Raw genomic sequence first — 22,290 nt, forward strand, 5'->3', positions numbered from 1 at the left:
AACTTGTTGGAAAATGTTCCATTAGATTACTTATTGGGAGTTATTTGCTTGGATAAACACAGACTCAAACACGTGCAAAGCAGTTTCCCTCCTTCCCTCTGAGTTGCATCAGCTGAGTTGGCTGTCCTGGGTAAATAGTGCTAAGGAAGCCGTTCCTTCCTTTCTTCTGAGTGTCAGTAACAGTTTGGAGTGACGGCACCCCTGACCTACTTTACTTGACACGTCTCCATCAGGAGAGCAAAGCAAGGGTGGATTTGGGTGGTTTCCCTTGGGGTCCACGCTGAGTCACGCCTCTAGTCATTACTGTTTCATCTACTGGTTCTCCTGTCCAGGCAGCGTAAAGAAAAAATAGACCTCTTATCTTACTGCTCTATTTCATTTTTTAGTTTCAAAACAGTGATAGTGTTTTCCTTCATTTCATGTATTGATTTAAGTTAATAAAATAAAACTCTTTCAAAATTAAGAACTAAAAAGAAAATGGTATAAAAAATGATAACTGTTCACCTTAGAAAAGCAGCCACAGGTTTCAGTTGCTGTATTTCTTGCTATACCCCCTAATTCATGTAATTTGAGTCCAGGGTGAGGATCTATCAGTGTCCCATAAGTACATTAGGAAAATTGATTTTTTTTCTCTGGCTCTGGAGGTCATTAAAAAGCAACTGCTTGGCAGAGAGAGCAGCTAATGAACACTTGAGCTAAGGTGAAAAGAAATAGGTGCAGTACAGAATTTTCATGATATTCCTAAAAAGAAATACAAGTAGACTATATATAATATTCTACAATGCTTTGGTCTGCTGGAAAGTCTTGTCCCCCAGGTTACGAAGAATATAATAACCAGAGATTTGACGTTTGTGATGAAATTTGGGAAGGCGTGACTTGATGAATCACCGTGATCAGTTACAGGCAGAAAGGAAGGAAGGACATTTCTTTGTGCCGTTATAGGAACAGACTTTCCATTTGACAAAAAAAACTGAAAGTAAATGTGCTTCTGAATCTCTCCATGTGTTTCCGGAAATTTTTGTGCACTTGGTGAAAGCTGAGTAACTACCACGCTAAGTCGTTTGTAATCAGAAAGACGAATTTACAAACATAATAGAGGCTGGGAGGTCTGAGCTGTGCCTGAAGGGATTTCTGTTTCATGAGCCTTTTTCACTTGACGAAAATTAAATTAAATTGAAGCCTCAAGCAGAGCCTGCTTCATTTCAACAACACCAGCACTAAGTTGGGTGATTGTTTAGAATTTTTTTTTTTTTTTTTTTGCATTTCTCTTCACAGACAAAAGTTGTTAACACCAAGGCATCAAGTTAGCTCATGTTTGATGGGATGGGGCATAAAAGTCTAATATTTACATTTCTGTTCCGTACTAAAATGTTCATGGCTGTTTTGTATAAAACAGGCCTTTCAACCCGCTAGAGAAAAGTTAATCAGTGACTTGTTGTTGCCAGAGTTTCTGTGACACTTTGAACTGCCATATTGACTTTAGATCATTAGATTATTTTAAATCTAAACCTAAACCAATTTGGAGAAAACATCGCAATCTTTTAAAATGTTTTGGGTGTTTTATAACTGTAGTAATACTGAGGGGTAAGCCTCACATATTAAAGGAGGTGTGTATCGTGTGTGTGTGTGTGTGTGTGTGTGTGTGCGTGTGTGTGTGTGTGTGCGTGCGTGCGTGCGTGCGTGCATGTGTGTGTGTATGTGTGTGTTAAGAACAAAGCAGAGCGGAGCAGCCAGATCCTCCATGGTGGACATATGGCAAAGCATTAGGCCTGGGGCGTTATGGGGGTGCATGCACAGGGCATTCTGGGTTATATTTACATATATATGTGTGTGTTGAGATAAATCTATGAGAAAGTTAAGAAAGGATTAAATATAACATGCAAGAGTTCGGCGACCTAAAGGGGGGCTCAGGCCTTTCATTTGAATCTCTGTCCTTGTTCCTCTAATACAATGGGACTTCACCAGGGTCACTTTTCCTGTGTTTTTTAATCTCCTTTTAAGGACACTTATTTCCAAAAGTAATTATTACTTCTATTTAAAAAAATTTATTATTTGAATAGCATTATTATTATTATTATTATTATTATTATTATTATTATTATTATTATTATTATTATTATTATTATTATTATTATTTTGAACAGAACTACCATTGAGCACTGTGAAGCCAAAAAGAAAAAGAATCGATGTTGTGTCTAACACACAGATTTGTCAAATCTCAACAGGATTAACGTACCATATGATTTTATATATATATATATATATATATATATATATATATATATATATATATATATATATATATATATATATATGTATAATTTATTAAAGTTAAAAATAAAAATAAGCTACATAAAAAATCTATATATTTTTTTCTGCAAAATAAGCTTTGTCAAGGTGGCTGCTTGTTGTGATGGGGGTTTGAGGATAGAAGGAGGAACTCTTCGCCCAAGACCCCATTCATGCAAGAACCAATACTGCCTGTCACTATTCTGAATAGATTTCAGTCTCTGTTTTCACTTCTTTGTTGCCGGTCTGGAGGATGATCGGTCACACTGCTTCAGTGTTCCTTCAGAGAAACGCTCATGCTGGCGAAGTTAGATCAAGTGAACACAAAGATCATACAGTGCATCCGGAAAGCATTCACACAGCGCTTCACTTTTTCAACATTTTGTCGTTACTCCAAATTGTATTCAGTTAATTCTACACACAAACCCACGTTATGACAACGTTGGCTGTCATATTTACAGTTTAAAGGCTCTACGTTATATGTTGCTTCTGCCAGTCTTCTGGCATGTCCGTCCGTCCGTCTGTCTGTCTGGACTCTTCTCACAGTATGATAAAAGGCTTCTGTGCTGCTGTGTGAGCATCATTTTGTAAACATGCAGAAGGAACGTAAGAGGAGACCCTCTGCTCGCTGCTGTCAGCGTATCTTCACTGCAGGTGAAAAATGCATTGAGCTGCTAAGTCCAGTTAGCTCCTCGAATCAGGAGTTTTAGCGTCTACCTGTCAAAGATACCCTTTCATTCGCTATTAGATTCAGTTGTATGACCAAGCAGTGTAAACGAAGCACGACACAAAGACATTTTCCACTATAACAATGGTACACAGTTGCGTGTGTGTGTGTGTGTGTGTGTGCGTGTGCGTGCGTGTGTGTGTGTGTGTGTGTGACCCAATATGTAAACTGGGATTAAAGAAAAAAGTAGCATTTCAAGCTGTCATATTGGAGCCACTCTATTTTTGTTGCTAGATTATTGTCATGCGCTGCTCACTTCCTTCTGTTTTCCATCCTTTTATAGATTAACTGACATCAAGTTTGGTTTTAAGTTACTGCTTGGCAAACTCTTTATGTAGCTCTTTAAAATCTGGAAATATTCAAGGGATGTAAATTATTTTACATAAATGCAGTGGCTCTTGGGAATATTTGTTGATTTGTTGTCGTTCTGACTGACCTATATTCGTCAACACTGAAACAATTTTGAAGCACTGACATAAGATCGATAAGAATGTCCTGCTGCCTGTAAAGCTGTCTTTCAGTTTCAGCAAAATAAATCAGAGCACGAGAGCTTACTCTAACAAGCAGTCGTTTAAAAGGTTTGCAGGCAGTGGAAATGTTCGATGGCTGCAAACTGCCAAGCCTTTAGGTCTCCGACCTGCTTACACCATCCAGCTTACATTTTATTCCTAAGATTTTTTTTTACAAAAGTGTGACTTAGAAAAAACAAAACTAAAACGGCAAAGTAAGGTAAAATTTCAAAATCAATAGGTGTAAGAAAGCTGGTGTAAGAAAAAGCCACTCGACTTCCGTCACCTTTCACCTTTTCTGCGCCGCACAAACAGAAACAAATGTAGAAAGAAATGCTTCAAACATCTGAAACCCCTGCAGGTTTCTGGTGAAAGCTGAGCTATCACTTTTTCTATATCTTTCTTCCTCTTTCCTCTCAGCCGGCTGTAGTTCTGCTCTACAGCGTGTGCAAAAACAGACTTAAACTATTTGTTTTCCCTGCAACCTTCTGCCCGCCTACACCCCCCCCCTGCCTGTCACTCAGTCCGTTTTGTCCTTGCCCAATCTCTACTGGTTTTAACGTGCCAGAGGTCATTTCATTTCACATATAAATAATTCACCAGGAGCAAAGTGTGGAGGGGCCGCACTAAACAAGAAGAGGCTTTGATTTAGTTTTATTTGTAACCAAAGGCAAAGTGAAGGTCGTCTGTTCCCGGCGGACATTCCTCGGCGGCCATAGTGCCTGGCACTGAATCAATTTAATATGGGAATTTTATCTCAGCTGCACAGAAATTACATTAGAATGTGTTGTTTTAAGTAGAATGCTGTAAAGTGCTTTCTGTCTGCATTATTAGATTTCCCTTTCCACCGTGAAACGACAAACTCCAATGTCAGAATCAGAGTAGGAAATGTGTTTTCTTTTTTATTTCACCTTTTTATCTATTGTGCACACTTTGGAGGGCTCAGGTTGATGGCACACAGATACGTTTTCATCTTTATTGTAAGACACAAACATATTCTTAACCAGAAACTCTTCACTCTTTTAATGATTATTTAATTTTTCAATTGATGCTGAAAACATAAATGTCTTCAAGTCAGATTTCAGTAATGTTAATGTTTGTCATTAAAACAGACATTTAGTTTTGCCTTTGAGGTTAGGAAAAGTCTCGCTAGTTATCCATTATGATATTATGAGTTCACTGCTGAATGGAGAACTTAACTTTTGTTACGAGGTTTTTATTGCTTAATAGTTATTTTAAGCTACAATGTATTTGTCATAAAAGGCAATAAAGGTTTAGTTTGTTACCATCAGGAACTTTATCTTTAAAAGGACAAAACATTGTAGATCACATAAACACCTCAGATTAGCAGTTTTTTTTTTCTCTTTTTTTCAGATTCAGCTTTACTTATTTAAAACAGGGAGAGTGCATGCACAGTACTTGCAAGTATGCCAGATTGCAGCCCAAAGCTACTTTCCTTCTGCCGAGCAGGTTGAGCTGAAGACATGACATATATAAGTACTGTAATCACAAAATCAACATAAAACAATGAAACAGAAGGTTAAACATTGCTGACACATACAGTAACGATCACAGAGCAGGTGAAGCCAATAAAGGCCGGACACTTTGACCATTTAAAACATGATTAGTGAACATATTGCCATAGATGCTGTGCATTTAAAGTATTTCAGATTTATGCTATGCTAAATGTATTTGATATGTGAAAGACTTTCTGCACATATTAAGGATGACATAAGGACTTCTGCACATTTTCAAAATGTTGAGAGTAGATTAGTCCCTACCAGTTGTACATATTAAACCTGATCATAAGACTCGTGAGCTCTGACCCACATCTTATAATTTTAGATATTGTTATTGTGTTAAGCACTGAATTTCCAGCTCCATCTATTCAGTGGATAGATGGCCTAGAAACTTGTGAATGTGAAAGCAGCCCCAGTTAGGTGATGGTATAAGACAAAAGCAATAGTTTTTCATCTTTCAGTATAATGAATTTTAATTTGCTGTCCAGAGACCCGGAGTTCGAATGCCACTCAAGGTCCGTCTATGATTGGTTTATCAGGCAGTCAATGACTTCCCTCATCCGGCAGTGCTGAGTGAGAACTAAGTGGAAGTTGATTATGTATGAATGAACCTCAAACGTCTTCAAGAAGCTTAATCAGAACGACGCTTGGTCAGCTTGTCAGATTTGTGGTGATACATTTTTTTGTGTGCTTAAACTATTCCGTTTCTGCGAGACTTTTGAAAAGACTTTTGAACATTGTCCTCTGTGACTTAGAGGTGTGCTTAGAGACGTTGTAATTACCAAGTAAAGCCCTCTCCAAATCAAAACTGATTTTTAATTCCTGTCTGTCCAGTCAAAACAAAGGCTGCTTATTTGTCAACCCAGCTTAAAGATAAAAGTAGGAGTCCAATTGGATTTGTGAATGAGACAACTATACTAATATTTTGTTGAACCGCTGTTAAGTTTCGATTACAGCAATGATTACACCCCGAGTTGTCTTCCAATCTGGACATGAGTGTATGAATATGCTTATACTTGTGACTCAAACTATTCTCATGTGTTTCTAGTGTAAAGTGCTTTGAGTGCTTCTAATGACTAGAAGCACTTAACAACATATTAAGCAAAGGCTGTAAATACTTATAAAAAAGTGATTTTTTTTTTTTGTTTTTCTCTTTTTAAATAAATTTGAAAAATACTCAAAACATTTTTCCACTTTGGGATAATGGGCTACTGGCATGTCGAATTTTTGAGGAAAGAGATGAATTTAGTACAAATTGGAATAAGCCTGTAACATAGCAGAATATGGGATAATGGAAGTGCTATGAATACTTCCTGGATGCAATATAGCTTTCCATTTTCCTTCTCACTCATGATTTCCAGGTTCAAATGACTCTTCATACAACCATACAGCTACTCCGTGATATGAGAAATGCCAGGGAGTTATAAAAGTAATATCTTAAATTGGCAGGGTCTCTCAAGAATAAAGTAGCAAACACAATTCATAATAGAAGTGCTTTGAACAGCATATTGTCCTCCCACGAGTTTAGAGCTGCATTGAAAGGCTGGGCTGGAAATGAAGATATTATCCACTCTAACCAAAGGATGGGCGCAGCAGATGGATGCCATCTCAGCTTTCAATTTGGAGCCGTGCTCTGCGTACACTGCAACACCGAAAGCTTGCTGATACAACACTGAACTCTGGAAATCTCAGCAGGGGTTGAGCCAAAGTGAAAGGTGAGATAACCTCCACATTGATACTTGCTTTGTTTTGTGATCTCAGCACCGGAGCAGGGCTCCTGAAAAACAAACGACTCTGCTAACCCCAGAACTAAGTCTGTACTGATAAGCAGCGGTCCAGGGTGTTTTGGGTGTTTCTCTCTTCTTATACATTTTTTAAATCATATTTAGTGAGTAACTTATTAGTGCTACACTCTGCTTCCACAGAGTATAATGGGTAGTTTCATTCCTGTCTCTCAAGCACACATTCATGGATGCAGAAAATGGGCCGCTGTAAGTGCTCACTCTCTTCAGCAGCCGCAGCTTCAGCAGAATTTGGACACAAGTGTCTTTGTGTGTGTGTGTGTGTGTGTGTGTGTGTGTGTGTGTGCGTGTGTGCGTGTGTGTGCGTGTGTGTGTGTGTGTGTGTGTGTGAGAGAGAGAGAGAGAGAGAGTGTGTGTGTTTGAAAGACAGCATGTGCATGTGTAAGGAGCTAAAGGTGATGGGATCTCTGGACAGACAAGAAGGAATCAGCATCCATTAGACCAGCGCAGCAGATCAATATTGATCCTGACCACCACCAGGCTCTTTCTAATAGGGTTCTGCTCTCCCTGATACAATGACAGCTTAAGCACACATGCCCACATCAATGCATCCAGGGCTCTACTATTGCCACAAGTAGAGATAAATAGTCTAATTTACAAATTAGGGGAAACATTAAAGCCTTAATGTGTGTAAAAACAGACTTGAAGAAAAAAAATAGAAAGATTTAAACAGAAATCTCTCTTTTTGCACAGGAAATGAATTTATTTTTGCAGATCTTAGTGCATCACTTAGTGCATCTCCTGAATGTTTTACAGAGAAGGAAGGAGAGGAACTTCCTGCAGGCACAATAACAAGTGCCACATTTGTCTATGTGTGTTTTTTGTCTAGGAAGGGAAAGAGTCCAAAAAAAAAAAATGTACAGAGAGTTATTTGTTTTTGGCGATGCCTTGCTTGTGCTCTGCTTTGCCACTCTGCTGTTTCAGTAATAAGTGATAATGTGCTATAATTTAGCTGCCTGACTCTTATTATATCCTAAAGCTGCGCACATCACGTTGGAACACGTGTATTGTTACTTGTCTTTATAATATGCAGTTTTACATATTTTTTCAAGCAGGAACATTTCATTTAATTGAATGAAATTGAATTAATTTCAATTAATTGAATAAAATTGAATTTAAAAATACTTGATTAATCCCAAAGAGAAGTTAAAATTTGCAACTCATTCATGATTTTTCAAAGAGCTGTTGACTCCACAGTCATCTGAGTATTTCTGCAGGTGACAGGACTCTGACTTGTGCTGGAAGTCGGAGAGGAACCGAATGAAAAGGAACAGTGAGAGTACAGTGCCCTGTGGTGCTCACCACCTTAATGAGAGTAAGTTACAAATCTATACAGACTGAAAACAAATGTTCTTCATTAAGTTGTAATTTTTGAAGCGCTGTCCTTGTAACAGCCACAAAATAGCAGTTTTATAAATATGCATTTGAAAATTAAAAAAAGCAGGGAACGTAAGATCTCATGACTTTAGTGGGTTTTACAACATGACTGAATGTGCCTGTATTAACAAAATCAGATCACTTGTTACGATACCATGTGTATAAGTTCTAGCTCTGTTTCAAACAAAAACCGAGAGTGGGTGGCTCTTAAGAGCTCAGTAAAATGTCCCAGAGTCAACAGCAAGAAGCGCGCTAACTTTCTGTGTCAGTACAGGCCTTCAAACTTCATGTGGTCTTAAGATAAACTCAAACAGCTTGTCGAAAGCTTTTTTTTTTTTGTATTGAATGGGCCTTAAAGGGAGAGCAGCTGCATCCAGGAGCTCTAAATCCTTCAGCAGACCCAGACATTTTCAACAATTTCCTGCTCCCAGCTTTCTGGTAACAGCTTGAGGATGCCCTCTTCTTGTTCCAGTCTGGCTGTTCACCAGATCACATTGCAAGGTCCGTAGGGACATTGATGTGTAACTCTGGTATGAGAAAATGTTGTTAAAGCTAAAGAGGGAGAGCTGGCATTATTCAAAACCGTGTTTATACATGTGGGTGAAGGCAGACTAGCGAATATCCTTCACAATGTAAGGTACTGCTTCTCATGTTGCCTTTAGCTGCATTGGCTACTGGTTATATTTAAGGCTCTGCTTAAACAGACAAATGTAAAGCACTTTAATTGTGGCACACTGTTAAAAATTAAGCCATGTTAAAGAGGAAGGAGTGAATAAGTTGTTTATGAGGAGAACCTAATGGAACTAAAGATCAGGCAACTAGTTTTTACAAAATAAATAGAGCTTTCTGCCTTCGTGTTTGCACAGCAAAAGTTGAGAATTGATCAGTGAACTCCAACCCTCGCTTTTATCGACAAAAACAACCTGAATCAATAGTTCCATGCCTTCAAGATTCGACCACACACACGCAAAGTTTGGATTTATTTCACATTTTCTTTTCCTTCTCAGAAGCATCAGTTGGGGATAACCAAAGCCTTCAGGCTAGTCCTCTCACAGGGAGAAAGAGGCTGAAACACAGTCTGAGCGTTGTGCAGGGGCGTGCGTATAGAGCACATAGTGTCAGGGTAACCAGGCAGTGCAGCTGGCCTTTCACAAACATGCAACTTTAAGGCAGTGTGTAAATCAGGAGCCAAAAGACAAGGACTCTGTTCTCCTACACAAACACTCACCTACACACACACACACACACGCACACGCGCACACACACACACACACACACACACACACACACACACACACACACTATAGCTAAAGAAAATGAAGCCAAGTGAACTAAGAAGTGTTGAAATTATACGTCTTCAGTAATCAGAAATCTATTTATTTCTAAAACAAAAGATGGTAGAATAAGCATATCAGGATTTTATATAGATTTTTGATGGGTGTTTCATTTGTTTTTGTTTTCTACATTAAATGTTTTACTAAAGGGAACTTTAAACAGCTTTTAAAACTAAGAACTGTGTCCCTCCCTTTTCCTATAAAGAATAAAAAACTAATATAATCAATATGTTTTAGTATTACAATCTGCAGCAATTACTTGACAACAGAATGTATCTCAAAAAAAATCCTCAAAGAATCGATCTACGTCCTTTTAGTTCATGAAAAGTAACTGATTTCAGTTTTAATCACTTCAAAAGCAGGATTCTCTGAGTGAAACTCACAATAAAGTCCTTTCAAAAGCAAAACAGAAAACTTCCCTGGAAGTTGAGCGTCTCTGGCCCCAGACCCTCTCCACAGCATTCCTGTCATAAGTATGCGGTGCCGCATATTTTTCTATGAAAGCGGAGAGAGCTGGTATGCGGATGGGCCCGTTATGGAGCTGCTTATGGGACATTTGTATCATCACTATCAGGTCTCTCTGGCAGAGTAAAATCAACACTGTGCCGGCTCCGTTTGGTTCTTTTCAGAATTGGTATTAATTTCATTTCTTTCGGAGTCGTTTCAACAAGAGATTGAGTATAATTATAACTGTTTCAAGTGTTGAAATGACTCAGTCTCCTGTTGAAATAACTGTAAGAGTTAAATTAACACCAATTCTGAGAATGACCAAATAGACTCAGCACAGTGTTGATTTGATGTGCTCACTTTATGGTTCAGTGGGATTTCCACGGTTGGGTTACAATAGTATTTGTTACGCTCGAACTCACTGTAAACCTGATCTGTAATTGTTATTTCAATAGATTATTCTGTAAGGGTTTAACATACTGTGAATAAGAAGAAAATAAGTTGAGGATGTCTTATCACAAAACAAAGCGCATAATACAGGGGAGGTCAGTAATCAAACAAAACATTTTAGTCAAATATTACACATCAGTCAACGGGCTAAACAGAATGGTGAAGATTAAATAGATTCAGAGTTGGTATTAAATGGTTAGTTATAAAATCCAAATCAATCAAATGTACACACCACGCAGGAAGTTCATGTCACAGAAGGAAGTTACTGTACCAAAACATGTTTCAGCTGAGATCATTTGTAGGGGCAAGGCACGACAATATACTGGACCTCGTTACGTCCAAACTCTTAATTCAGCGTGTGAAACTCTGTAAAAAAATGACCTTTTCTTGTTTTAACTCCACGGTACATCAACGCCTTTGATCCCCTAAAGCCCCTCCCCATCCCAGCCTCTTCATTCTTTTCTCTGCCTCCTGCATGCATTCCTGCCCCTCCCCCCCTCCTTGAGTTCCCCTTCCCCAGAATGGATCTGTGAAGTGTTAGTATCGTGTGCTTCAGCTATGAGGAAAGGCGATGTGACAAAAAAAAAAAAACTGGTTTTGCTTCTGAAAATCCAAACACTCTGCTCAGCATGTTCGCGTCTTTTCGCTTGCTCATTTTTGACACGCAGGTTGCAGAACTCTCTCCCGTCCAGAGGTCTGACAGTCGGTGTAGACATGAATAATCACCTTAACTCTAATCCATTAAGGCATTTATGAGCCACAGTGACAGCAAATGTCAACATGTTGTTTGAAATTACGAGGACCATCATCTTAGACATTGCTGCTGCTCTGCTTTCAGAGGCCAAGGAAAAACACTGAGCTCATTGCTGTTCAACAGCCTCAAGTAGTCCAAACAGAAAATAAAACTAACGAAAATTTTGATCTGGACCTCAAACTTCTGGTGTTATTTGAGAAATTAATATATAAAATAAACAATTCAAACATGTGGTGTTTATGTCACTATTTGGATGACTTGAAATATCAAATTCTAAATTGTAAATCTTTTTTGATTTGGTCTATCAAACCTTCTTGTTGATGTAAGAAATCATGAAATAAAAAAAAAAAATGGAGATCACTGTGGACTACAACAATCAATCTTTTTTATTTTCTGTTCTGAACAATCATTTCAAAATTAACAGTCCTTACAAGTACAATTATTATAAAAGGCCAAAACATTTACGTCATTTTGCTTCATATAGCAATAGAAAGGATATATGAAAGTCTAAGTTCAAGAATATGCTACTCATGAATTTTTGTTTTTTTTCCCCCAATTACCCAGACTGGGTAATTGAAAAAATTACCAATTTTTTCCAATTGCAGTATTTATTTGTCTCAAACACAAATGTATTCATTCATTCAATACCATATTTAATGTGTGTGTGTTTTTTTTTGCCATGCTGTCCAGCTCCACTGTCTGTCTGCACCAAAAACACCGACTCGAATCTCTTCGTTGCACTTTCATCTCCATTGCAACATGTTCGTCACTCTCTATAAAGTGGTTGCATTACATTTTTGGCGACCCAAGAGGAAAAAAAAAAAAAGCTTTTTTTTTTTTTCTTGAGTTACCATTAAAAACAGTGCAGTGGTTAAAGCGTTTCAGAAAGCGTAGCTGTCTGTGATTCCTTGGTGGTTTTCTCTCACCATCGCATGATTGAACTGACTCACAGTGCCGAAACAAGGAGGTTTCAATTTAGACTGCCTGGGTGACCTCAGTGCTGAGACTCTCTACCATGTCTGAGACTGTGTCAGGAACTTCCTGGACATCCCCACACAGGTTCACGTCCTTTTTCAGTTCAAAATCGCGCTGCTCCTCAAAAGGCCTCTCCTCTGACTTTTCGTTCCCATTCACAAATTCTTCTGCACGCGTGGCCACGGCATTAGTATTATCGGCACACTCCCCATTCACCGCTATAACTGGATCTACCCCATTCTCCGTGGAGGAAGGGCTTCCTAAATCTCCATTTTCCATCTTGCTTTCCTTCTCAGGCTCCGGCCCAGGCACTTCTTCCAATGACGTCTCAGCTGTCTTATCAGATTCCACAGTCATGTTGTTAGCAGAGGCAGACTGTGAGATGACAATCTCAGGTACGGGTTCCGCAGCTTGTGACTCATTTGCATCATTGGAGCCCGGGACTTCTGCTGAAACAGATTCTTCTTCTGCATGATGATTTTCTGCGGAGGCATTCTCTACCACAGCCTCCAAAGCCTCAGATGATTCTGCTTCAACAGTCTCAGGTGCCGCCAATGCTGGTTGGGATTCAGGTTCTTCTAGCTGTTTCTTCTCTTTGTCTTGCTCAGGTTCTGGTGTTGGTGCTTTTGTAGATTCTGCCTCTGTAGTTTGAACTGCGTCTTGCTCAGACTCTGGTTGGGAAACTACCTCTGCCACTGGCTCAGCCTCTGATTCAGGTTCAGGCACTGCAGCAGCAGAAACTCTTTCCACCTCAATCGCTTCTGGCTCAGTGACAGTCTCTTGTTCAGGCTCTGGCTGTTGATCCTCAGACACTGCCTCTGTGCTGACCTGAGCAGCGTCTGGTTGTGGCACAGATCCTAGAGCATCAAGAGGCCCTACCACTAGGGGCTCTTCGGGTTCGGCCTGGGCTTTCACGGGTTCCTCAGATGGAGAAGATTCTTCCGCAGCCACTGGTGGCTTCTCTGTTTCCACTGCTGGAGCAGTTTCGGCTGCGACTGGTTTCTCTGCAGCTGCAGTGGGCTCTTGTTCTGCCCAAGGTGCTTCTACAGGAGCTTGTTTCTCTTGAACTACAGCTTCTACTTTTTCCACTGGAGTTACTTCCACTGCTGTTACTTTCTGCTCTGTTGCTGCTACTTCCTCTGGGGGAGCAGATTTAGGCTCTTCTGGGACTATTTCAGCCACTGGAGATGTTCTCTCAGGAGATGCTTCCTTTTCCTCTCCACCAAGTGCTTTTTTCTCTGATAATGCAACTGGTTTGTCGACAGCTGGAGTCGTTTCCACTGCCACAGCAGCTGGCTCGTCTTTTACTGGAGCTGCTTCTGGTTTTTGCTCCGGAGCTGCCTCCTCTTCAGCTGCAGGAGCTTGTTCCTCTGCAGGGGCAGATTTCGGTTCTTCTGGAGGTACTGCAGCCTCTGTTGCTGCGGCGTCTGCTGACACTGCAGTTTCCTCTACCACACCATCTTTCCCAGCACTCTCCTCAGCTCCTGTGGGTGGAGCTCCATCTTCCACTTTAGCAGACTCTTCTGCACCAGCACCACTTGCCGAACTCTCGTCTTTTTTGTCTTTAGGGTCGCTCACGTCATATCCTTTCTTCTTCTTACTCAGTTTGCCTCCCATGGTGACTCCTGAGAGAAGAAATAAGACAAAGTGTTTTCTCCTTTGGATTTTGTAAAGCATAACAGCATCTTAGCACGCTAGTTATAAGTAAATTTAAGTTGAAACCAGATGACATTCAGCAACTGCCGTCCCATGAGATGCATCACAGTTGTCTAATAGAATATAAAAGTATATTGATTCATCAAAAATATGATGAGGAAATAACAAATAAAAGTAACATTTCCTCTTTTTCATCAAAAATGAAAACTTGGTTCCTTTAAATAAAAAGTTTTTTTTTTTTTTTTTTTTTTGCCACTTCAATAGAGAAGTGTCTTGTCTGGAAGAGAACAAGAAGTTTAATTAGGAAACGGATCTCTGCCAGAAAGAGCCTGGCTTGAAAACAAATGTTAATGTATGGGAACCTAAGGGAGGTCAGACAGCTCTGCACTCTCTGCAACCTTTCAGGAATGTCTGGTGAGGCTTGGTGCCAAACAAGCCCATGAGTCTGAGATCTATGATCTACATCCAGAAATATTTATTTCCTCCCATGAAAAATGTTGAAACTATTTAGCAATTGGTGACCATTCAAATGCTGGCATATCTTGAAAAACTGTATCTTCTGTCTGAGCAGCGAATCCCTGTTTGTGAATGGAAGCAAATGGAAAAGTTTTTTTCTTTTTTTTTTTTTTTTAAGTTAATGTCTCAACACGGTGTTTCCTCTAGAGGAAGTGTATAGTGCAGGGATTGCCACAGAGTGCACCAAAAACTCCAAAGAGAACAGGAAGTTCAACTTTATGTTAAGGATAATGTTTCAGCAAATGTTGAACAAGCAAGTCTGGATGTGAACTAGACAAAAGCAAACCGAGTTGCCCATTGGTCCATTTTACACCACAAAACCAGCAACTGTGTGTCATCTTTAAAAGCTACGTTTCTTATGTTTCAATGTGTCTCAATGTCAAAAGTGACAGGAACCACCACAGCAGGGGATGGAAAAAATGGGGAACTGTCCATAGTGCTCTCATAAAGCAATTAAGGCTACTAAACTGGAATAAGCTTTAGCAAATATTTACCATAATGAAAACCATTTTATAAGCATAATAGTTCATAATGGCAGAACTACAAGTCCTGCCATTTTTGGGTGTATCCCATGTTAAACAAAGCAATTAGGTGGGTAATCATTTCATCTTATGTCTTTTCAACCTTTTTATTATTATTATTATTATTATTCCAATTGGTGTTTGGATAATATTGGACACTAAATTCAAAATGTAGACCCAGCTCATGCTGGAGAGATAGTCGCATGCAAAATACAAATGGAGCCTCAGGCAGTCCATGCCGGCCGGTAACAAAGGATGAGGCCCCCTCCTCACCAGTATAGCTGCTCCCACTTACAAAAGCAGATAATCTGGCAAGGGGTGTGGGTGGGGGGCTGAGGGGGGGTGGACTCTGGTTTAAACATACTACACTACCATATATAGGCTACAGCAGGTCTAGCTAGTGAAATTAAAATACACACTCGCCACGAAATACATGAGGGTTGAAAAGCTGTAACAGAGAGGTCTCCATCCCCCCAACCACTCCAGCCCACCAACTCACCCACCCACCGCCGCTTCCCTCAGCTGCTCTGCCCTTTTTTTTCCCCTTTTCTTTTTTTTTTTGTTCACGAGGGTCTGGAAATGCGGGAGCATTAATAATAAACTCGATTGTGTCAACTTTTATTTCAGGTTTGCTTTATTTCTATAAAGGTTTGCGGTCGCCTGAACATGTTTGAGGAAGAAAAAAAAAGCGCAGCTGGAAAGAAGAGACACTAACAGGCTCATTGTAACGGTGAAAATTGAGGAAAAAAGATACTCTCTTACTGTCTATACTTTTCTAACTCTCTTTTCCTTCTATCTCTCTTTTTTATCTCTTTCTTTTCTTTCTATCTCAAAAAAAAAAATCCAGTTTTGCAGTGACTGACCTGTGTCTTTTGTTGGGGAACCAGTTGGGCTTCTTGTCCAGTCTCCGGGTGGATGTGATAATGGAGGTAAGCCTTTGGAGTGACAGCTGCAGATTCCGCCCCTCGCTCCTTCTCTCTGAGGTGCAGTGCGCTGTTACGGAGGAGTGCCCCCTCTCGCAGTTTTCTGGACATCTGTCGCTATCACAATCCAGCCAACCCCAGTACCGCTCCGTCTGCAATCTATACCTCCCAGTCTTTAACCCCTCCTCTCCCCTTTCCCTCTCTCTCTCTCTCTCTCTCTCTCTTTTATACACACACACACACATACACCCACTGCAGCGCATGGTTCCCTTTTTTTTTTAACAAACAGGGGCGATAACAAACTGACCACCTCCATTTTCTTTTCTCATACAGCAGGGTTTTTTTTCACGTCATCTTGCTTTCCCCCCCCCCCACAACAAATTAGTCTGGAAATTGTGTTAGTTGTAAATCCCCGGAAGTATTTGTGTAATGTAAATTATGCATGAAATGCATCATGTCAGGAAAAACCCTTGAGGACCTTACCAGACAAAACACACGCACACTTGTGTAAATTACACTTCCCCTGATGCCTTTGGCTTGCCTATTGTGTAAGAATAAGTCTAAACATTCTCTAATATAGTTCAACATTATATAAAATAAAAAATGTCCACTGCTATGGTGAGACGTTTCCAATTTAAAAGATCGATATTAGATTGTATCCCACCCCCCCAAAAAGAATAAAAGAAAGGGCTGCATGTTTGTCACAACCATTCTCGTGTTCTTAATCAATTGCACCTCTTTGCTATTTGCCTTCTGTGTGTTAATGGGACAAGCCGGCTGAGGGTGAGACTCTATGAAATTCAACAGCTGACCCTTACAGATAATTATGTTGTCATCTTTGAAAATGTTGCTTTCATGCTGCATGCCATGTGACGATGACGATAATCGGTCTTTCGGGAAACCGTTGGAGCGATCACAGGTGATGATCGTCTCGTTAAAATGAAAACAGGAGACGCTGAAAACACCTGGCGTGACCTCATTTAAACTTCTGGAAAATACCTCAGAAAATGCCACAGAGTCTTTTCTCTGTCCCAGGATGGGGACTTTTGTGCGCAAACAATGGGAAAAGATCAGCTTTGTCCATGACCACTCACCCATAAATGTCTGTCTTTTAAGATTTCTTTCAGTGGAACTGGAAGGAAGACAAAACAACCGGGTTAAGGTTTTGGTGAGACCAATCAAAACTGCCACACCTTGTATTTAATCACAGGTGAGTGCAGGCGGATACCTGTATTGGTTTAGCTTTGCTATAGATAAATTTCAGGGTGAAACAACTGTAAGACAGTAAAAAGTAAGCATGTTTTATTAGAACCATGTTTGCCCTGGTGTAATGTAAAAGCTACATTTTGACTTAATGACCGAAATGAAAATATCTTTGAACTTTGCTGAACAAGTGTAGATATAAAGTAAATTGATTTTATTAATATATTATAAATTTCTGATAGATTAGGCATTAAGAAAAAATTTTGATTCGTCATTGTGGTTTTGGTTAAACATGTCATGAGTATTTTTGAGCAAACAGCACCCTCTTCTGTTCGAAGGTCAAAACTCTGAATTTGAAGTTTGCTGGCAATTTTTAATGAATCAACTCTTTTGATCTCCTGGAGATCCTTTGATGGATATCTACTACAGGTACCAGAAGAACCATGAAGCATGAAAATGTGACCGAACATTTAACTGACGTGGCAGAAAATCTTTTTCATTTCCCATAAACAATCAGTTTTCGGAGATAGAAGTTTTGACAGTTTATGAACATTTCATCTCCTTCAGTGAAGTCGCAAACGGCATGCATTTGTTACTTCAGTATTTATCACACGACTATCACTTTCACAGAAACTATTATAGTTTTTATTTGACAACTCAGTTTGTATAAATTGCACTTATTAAAATGCGTTGCATCTCTTTTTCAATTTACCGCATTTAAAAGTAAAAAAAACAAAAACAAGAAAAAAGATTGTTTGTTTCCCCTGCTGACAGCAGGGCTAAACTTTGTCAAAAGGGGCAGAGAAGTATGGAAAGCCATTTGCGCCAAAATTGAATAAATAAATAAATGGGTTAAATAAATAAAAAATGAGTAAAATAAATCAAAAAATGAAGTAAATGAGTGAAATAAATAAAAAATTTGTTAAATAAATAGTTTAGCTTTTTCATTAAACCAATTTTTAATTTATTTATTTTTCATATTATCAATTTCCCAATTTCTCTTTTTCATTTATCTATTTGTCATTTATCCCTTTATCCATTTACCCATTTTTCATTAATCTATTTTTCATTTGTCCATTTTTCATTTATCCCTTTATCTATTTACCCATTTTTCATTAATCTATTTTTTAATTTAACCGTTTTTCCATTTCCTATTTCCATTAACCCGATTTGCTATTTCCCACTTTCATTAATCAATTTCTCATATATCCCTTTTCTTACTTACCCATTTTCTTTTATCTATTTTTCATTTACCCATTTTTCATTAATCTCTTTATCTATTTACCCATTTTTCATTAATCTATCTTTTAATTTAACCATTTTTCCTTTTTCCATTAACCCGATTTTCCTATTTCCCACTTTCATTAATCAATTTCTCATATATCCCTTTTTTATTTACCCATTTTCTTTTATCTATTTTTCATTTACCCATTTTTCATTCATCTATCTTTTAATTTAACCATTTTTCCATTTCCTTTTTCCATTAACCCGATTTTCCTATTTCCCACTTTCATTAATCAATTTCTCATATATCCCTTTTTTTATTTACCCATTTTCTTTTATCTATTTTTCATTTACCCATTTTTCATTAATCTCTTTATCTATTTACCCATTTTTCATTAATCTATCTTTTAATTTAACCATTTTCCATTTCCTTTTTCCATTAACCCGATTTTCTATTTCCCACTTTCATTAATCAATTTCTCATATATCCCTTCTTTATGTACCCATTTTTCTTTAACCTATTTTTCATTTAACTTTTGTTTGAAAAACTTTTAATTTTCCCATTTTCCAATTTCCCTTATTCATTTAGTATTTCCTTATTTTCTTACTTATCACATTCCATTTTCCCCGCTAAACTTAGGGGGAAAAATAAATGCAAATGAGGAGTGGCACGTCATCAGGCTACAACTTCCCCAATTGGTTGGTTAGCGTCACACCTACTTTGCTTTCAAGAAAGATGGCGACCTACTAACGGGTTATCAATAAGCATAAGCTCATTAACTTCATTAGAAAATAGTGTTATTACTCCTGACTTTATTTTTGTGTGGCCGCTCAGACAGAACGTGTTTCAGCTGGCGGCTCTGATGGACTCAGAGCTTCACCGTCGGGGTTTTTTATAGTTTGGACGAAGCGGCCGCTGAAGTTGGCTTACGATTGAAGGTTCAGGACGCCTTCGTAGCTACCAGCTGCGATTCAACTATAAGGAGCAGACTTGACTGTACATCGTAAGTGAACTGCAATATCCAGTGGCAGCTCTACGGAGCATCGAGCTGAAAGAATGACGGTGGCAAGCCTTGGAGATCTGCATCGGAGGCCATCTTTCAGACATGCACCGCTGCTGTCCGTCCAGGATCCTCCGGTTGCCCAGACGGTAAGCTAACGCTGATGTTTTCCAACTACAGTCATATTTGTAACCAAACTTGAGGCCAACAGGTGTACTTTTGATCGCCACCAGGTCAAAAGTACAGCTTGTTTTTGCAGCACATTCATTAATGTTTCTATCGTGTTTTTTTTCAGATGCTAAGCTGTCACAGCAGACCATCCTGCAGGCCTCTGGTCTCTGTTTCCAGTGATCTCACAGCTTCAGGGTGACCAGAGACCTTCACCTTTCTGGAGCAGGAACACCCGGCCAAATGCACTGGTGACACATTTAATTTAAAAAATGTGGGGGTAAATTAACGCTGATGTTTGTAAACAGACTACCTGAATACAGTGACCTTAGTGAGGGTACACAATGCAGAATGGATAAAAGCTGAACTCCTGCTAAAATCTGTCCCTATTGGTTACATCCCTGAAATGTGCCAAGTGTGGCCCACATGCATACATGTCGTATTCATATAAAGTAATTATGACTATTTATTTCAGTAGTTCTTTGTGGATGTATAACTTGGCCACCTTAGTTTCCCTGTTTTTGTTCAACATATGTGCCTCAACATTTGGTTACTGTTCCATAATTTGTACTCCAAACATGTTTTTACTCATGTTTATCTCTTACTTACATGTTTAAGTAAAAAGTAGCTGAATAAGAAATTACACATGAGTAAAGAAGCATTTGGTAAAAGGTATACAAGTACTGAGTAACTGATCAAGTTATCAATTATTTCATATCTTAAAAAATTACACAATTAGAGGGCTCAAAATATAAAGTTCAGCGGAATTTTTAGTTTTTTAAAGACAAAATAAAAAATTTGTTTAAATAAGAATAGTGATGCTTCATAATAAAATGACCTGAGTAAAAGTAAAAAGTTCAGCATAGTAACGGTACTCCTAAAACTTCATTTGAGTTTCAAAAAGTTACTCAACTATATTTGAGTAAATGTAATTAGTGAGTCCTAAACTCTTTCCTTCTGAGGGAACAGGAGAAGGAATTGTTAAGGAAATAAATTAATCTTATTTTTATATTAAACATTGTTTTAATTAACAAACGAATCATAAATAACACCCAGAACATATTCTGTTATGTTTATTCAAGGATCAAGAAAAATGACTGGAGATTCTGGCTGAGAGAGGGACAACGGCAAACAGGGAGGAGAACCGTCTGCACTGTGAGCAGCACCAGAACTCCTGATGGGTCTCCTTCAGGAAGAACCAGAGAGATGGCCGACCTCCGCAGAGAAGAGTTCACCCAAACATCAGAGGAAAAATGAATTTTTTTTTCACTTTCAAGGACTCTAAAAAGCTTGCTGATTAAATTTTCAGTTAATGTTCAGCAAACATTCAAAGTTTAGTGTTTGGATAATACTTATGCAGTATCACATGTTTAGACTAAATTATCACATGACTAGAGCTGTTTAAATGTTGGTTGCACCTCGGCGAGAAAAAGAGTGCCACAAACCTCCCAAAGAAGAGGATAGCAATGTATGTTTAAATAAACATACAACAAAGATTTTTGGTGCACATCATCTTTAAAGTGTCTAGTTATGATATTCACCTTTGCATTTATAAAAATTTGTTAGGTGTGTGAGCAGGATGTGTAAACATGTTGACGGTCATAATAGTGACAGGTGGGAGAATACGTTTGACCAATAGGTCCACTTATTTAAATACATACCATATTCTTCCAATTCCTAACTTCTTCCTTTTTAAGATTAATTTTGAGTTTGGTTCTTGATTTGTTGGACTTTGTTATAGCCAGACAAAGCATACAACAATGTAGTTGTGAGAAAAATGGAACCCTTACTGATTTTGATAGTGATGGCTTAAACATGGACTATAAGGGGAAGATGGGCCATTTTCCATGCCTGATTTTGAATGCATATGATCAGTTCATGGGAAAAGAGGATAATCTGACCCTTCATCAGGCATGTGGTACTCTGTTACCACCTGCAAAAGTTTATGACGAAGGGACAGCTGTCTCTTTGATGTACCCTTTAAAGAGGATCCAAATGAGGTTCCAACACAAGATGAGAAACTGCTGATCCACTAGAAAAACAACAATATTTTCCTAATGGAAACAAAGATGAAGAATTATATAGAGACTGATGTCAACTAGATCAATGAGCACATGAGAGGTGTAGACCTTTATGACCAAACCCCCTCAAGGTTCAATGTCATGGTCAGGTCCAAGAAGTGATGGTGGTTGTTGAGATGCTTTACCAGGCCGAGAAAGAGTCACACGCTGTTAGACAAAGGGCCCATAGTAAAGAGTTACATTTTTGATTCTGTTAGACACTAAGGTCCATTTCTCACGAGAAACAGAAACTTATCAGGCTACAGAGACATGGTGTGATTTCAGGGAGTGTCTTCAGTTCATATAATCAGCTGCCCTCCTCTTTCTCCTCAGACGCTGCACAGACTTTTTTAGAAACTCTTCTCGGATGTAATGGTAAAGCGTCTCCTTTCAGCGCTGAAAGTTAATAAAATAAGTAAAGTCTGAATGCTTTTCTTGGCTGATTTTATGCTCCGTGTGTCAATACAAATTATGATTCATCGATTGAGATTCTCGTTCTCAACATGGTCCATACCAAAAGCACACCTGAAACGGTGCCGGTAGCCTAGGAGGTTGGAGTTTATCTTGTACCTGGTGCGTTGCCTGCTGGAACCCCCACTTTGTTTGTGTCAGTAGTTGTGACCTTGATCAAGAGGACAATTCAGCCACCATGCCAGCCGGTGGTATTCAGAGGACCCTGGTGGAGGAGCCGGTGTATGACTGCCTTACTTCTGTCAAACTGTGGCAGGCAAGCTGTAGCTACAATATAGTAGCTTACTGCTGTCGGTGTGTGAATGTGTGTGTGAATGGGTGAATGACTAAATGTGGTGAAAACATTTTCAGGTCATTTGGACT

The 22,290-nt window shown here is 38.9% G+C and overlaps 1 protein-coding gene and 1 long non-coding RNA gene across 2 annotated transcripts; one reads left to right on the top strand and one right to left on the bottom strand.

The window, feature by feature from the left end:
• Nucleotides 1-11,572: 11,572 nt before the first annotated feature.
• Nucleotides 11,573-16,017, bottom strand: LOC106928131 (uncharacterized). Its single transcript, XM_015004191.2, has 2 exons — nucleotides 15,741-16,017; nucleotides 11,573-13,809 (listed from the first exon to the last, which is right to left on the bottom strand). The coding sequence occupies exon 2, from the start codon at nucleotides 13,799-13,801 to the stop codon at nucleotides 12,185-12,187; it is 1,617 nt and encodes a 538-aa protein (XP_014859677.2). The 5' UTR covers nucleotides 13,802-13,809; nucleotides 15,741-16,017; the 3' UTR covers nucleotides 11,573-12,184.
• A 2,417-nt stretch (nucleotides 16,018-18,434) lies between these two features.
• LOC148160202 (uncharacterized) lies at nucleotides 18,435-21,883 on the top strand. Its single transcript, XR_015762500.1, has 3 exons — nucleotides 18,435-19,377; nucleotides 19,524-19,647; nucleotides 20,479-21,883. It is a non-coding gene; the product is annotated as an uncharacterized LOC148160202 (long non-coding RNA).
• The last annotated feature ends 407 nt before the right edge of the window (nucleotides 21,884-22,290 follow it).

This window comes from Poecilia mexicana, unplaced genomic scaffold, assembly GCF_051168715.1.
Source record: "Poecilia mexicana isolate PSO_F unplaced genomic scaffold, ASM5116871v1 scaffold_3, whole genome shotgun sequence".
In the NCBI taxonomy this organism is placed as follows: Eukaryota; Metazoa; Chordata; class Actinopteri; order Cyprinodontiformes; family Poeciliidae; genus Poecilia; species Poecilia mexicana.

Coding starts and splice junctions, on each gene's coding strand:
- LOC106928131 (XM_015004191.2), bottom strand. CDS start 13,801: ATGGGAGGCAAACTGAGTAAGAAGAAGAAAGGATATGACGTGAGCGAC.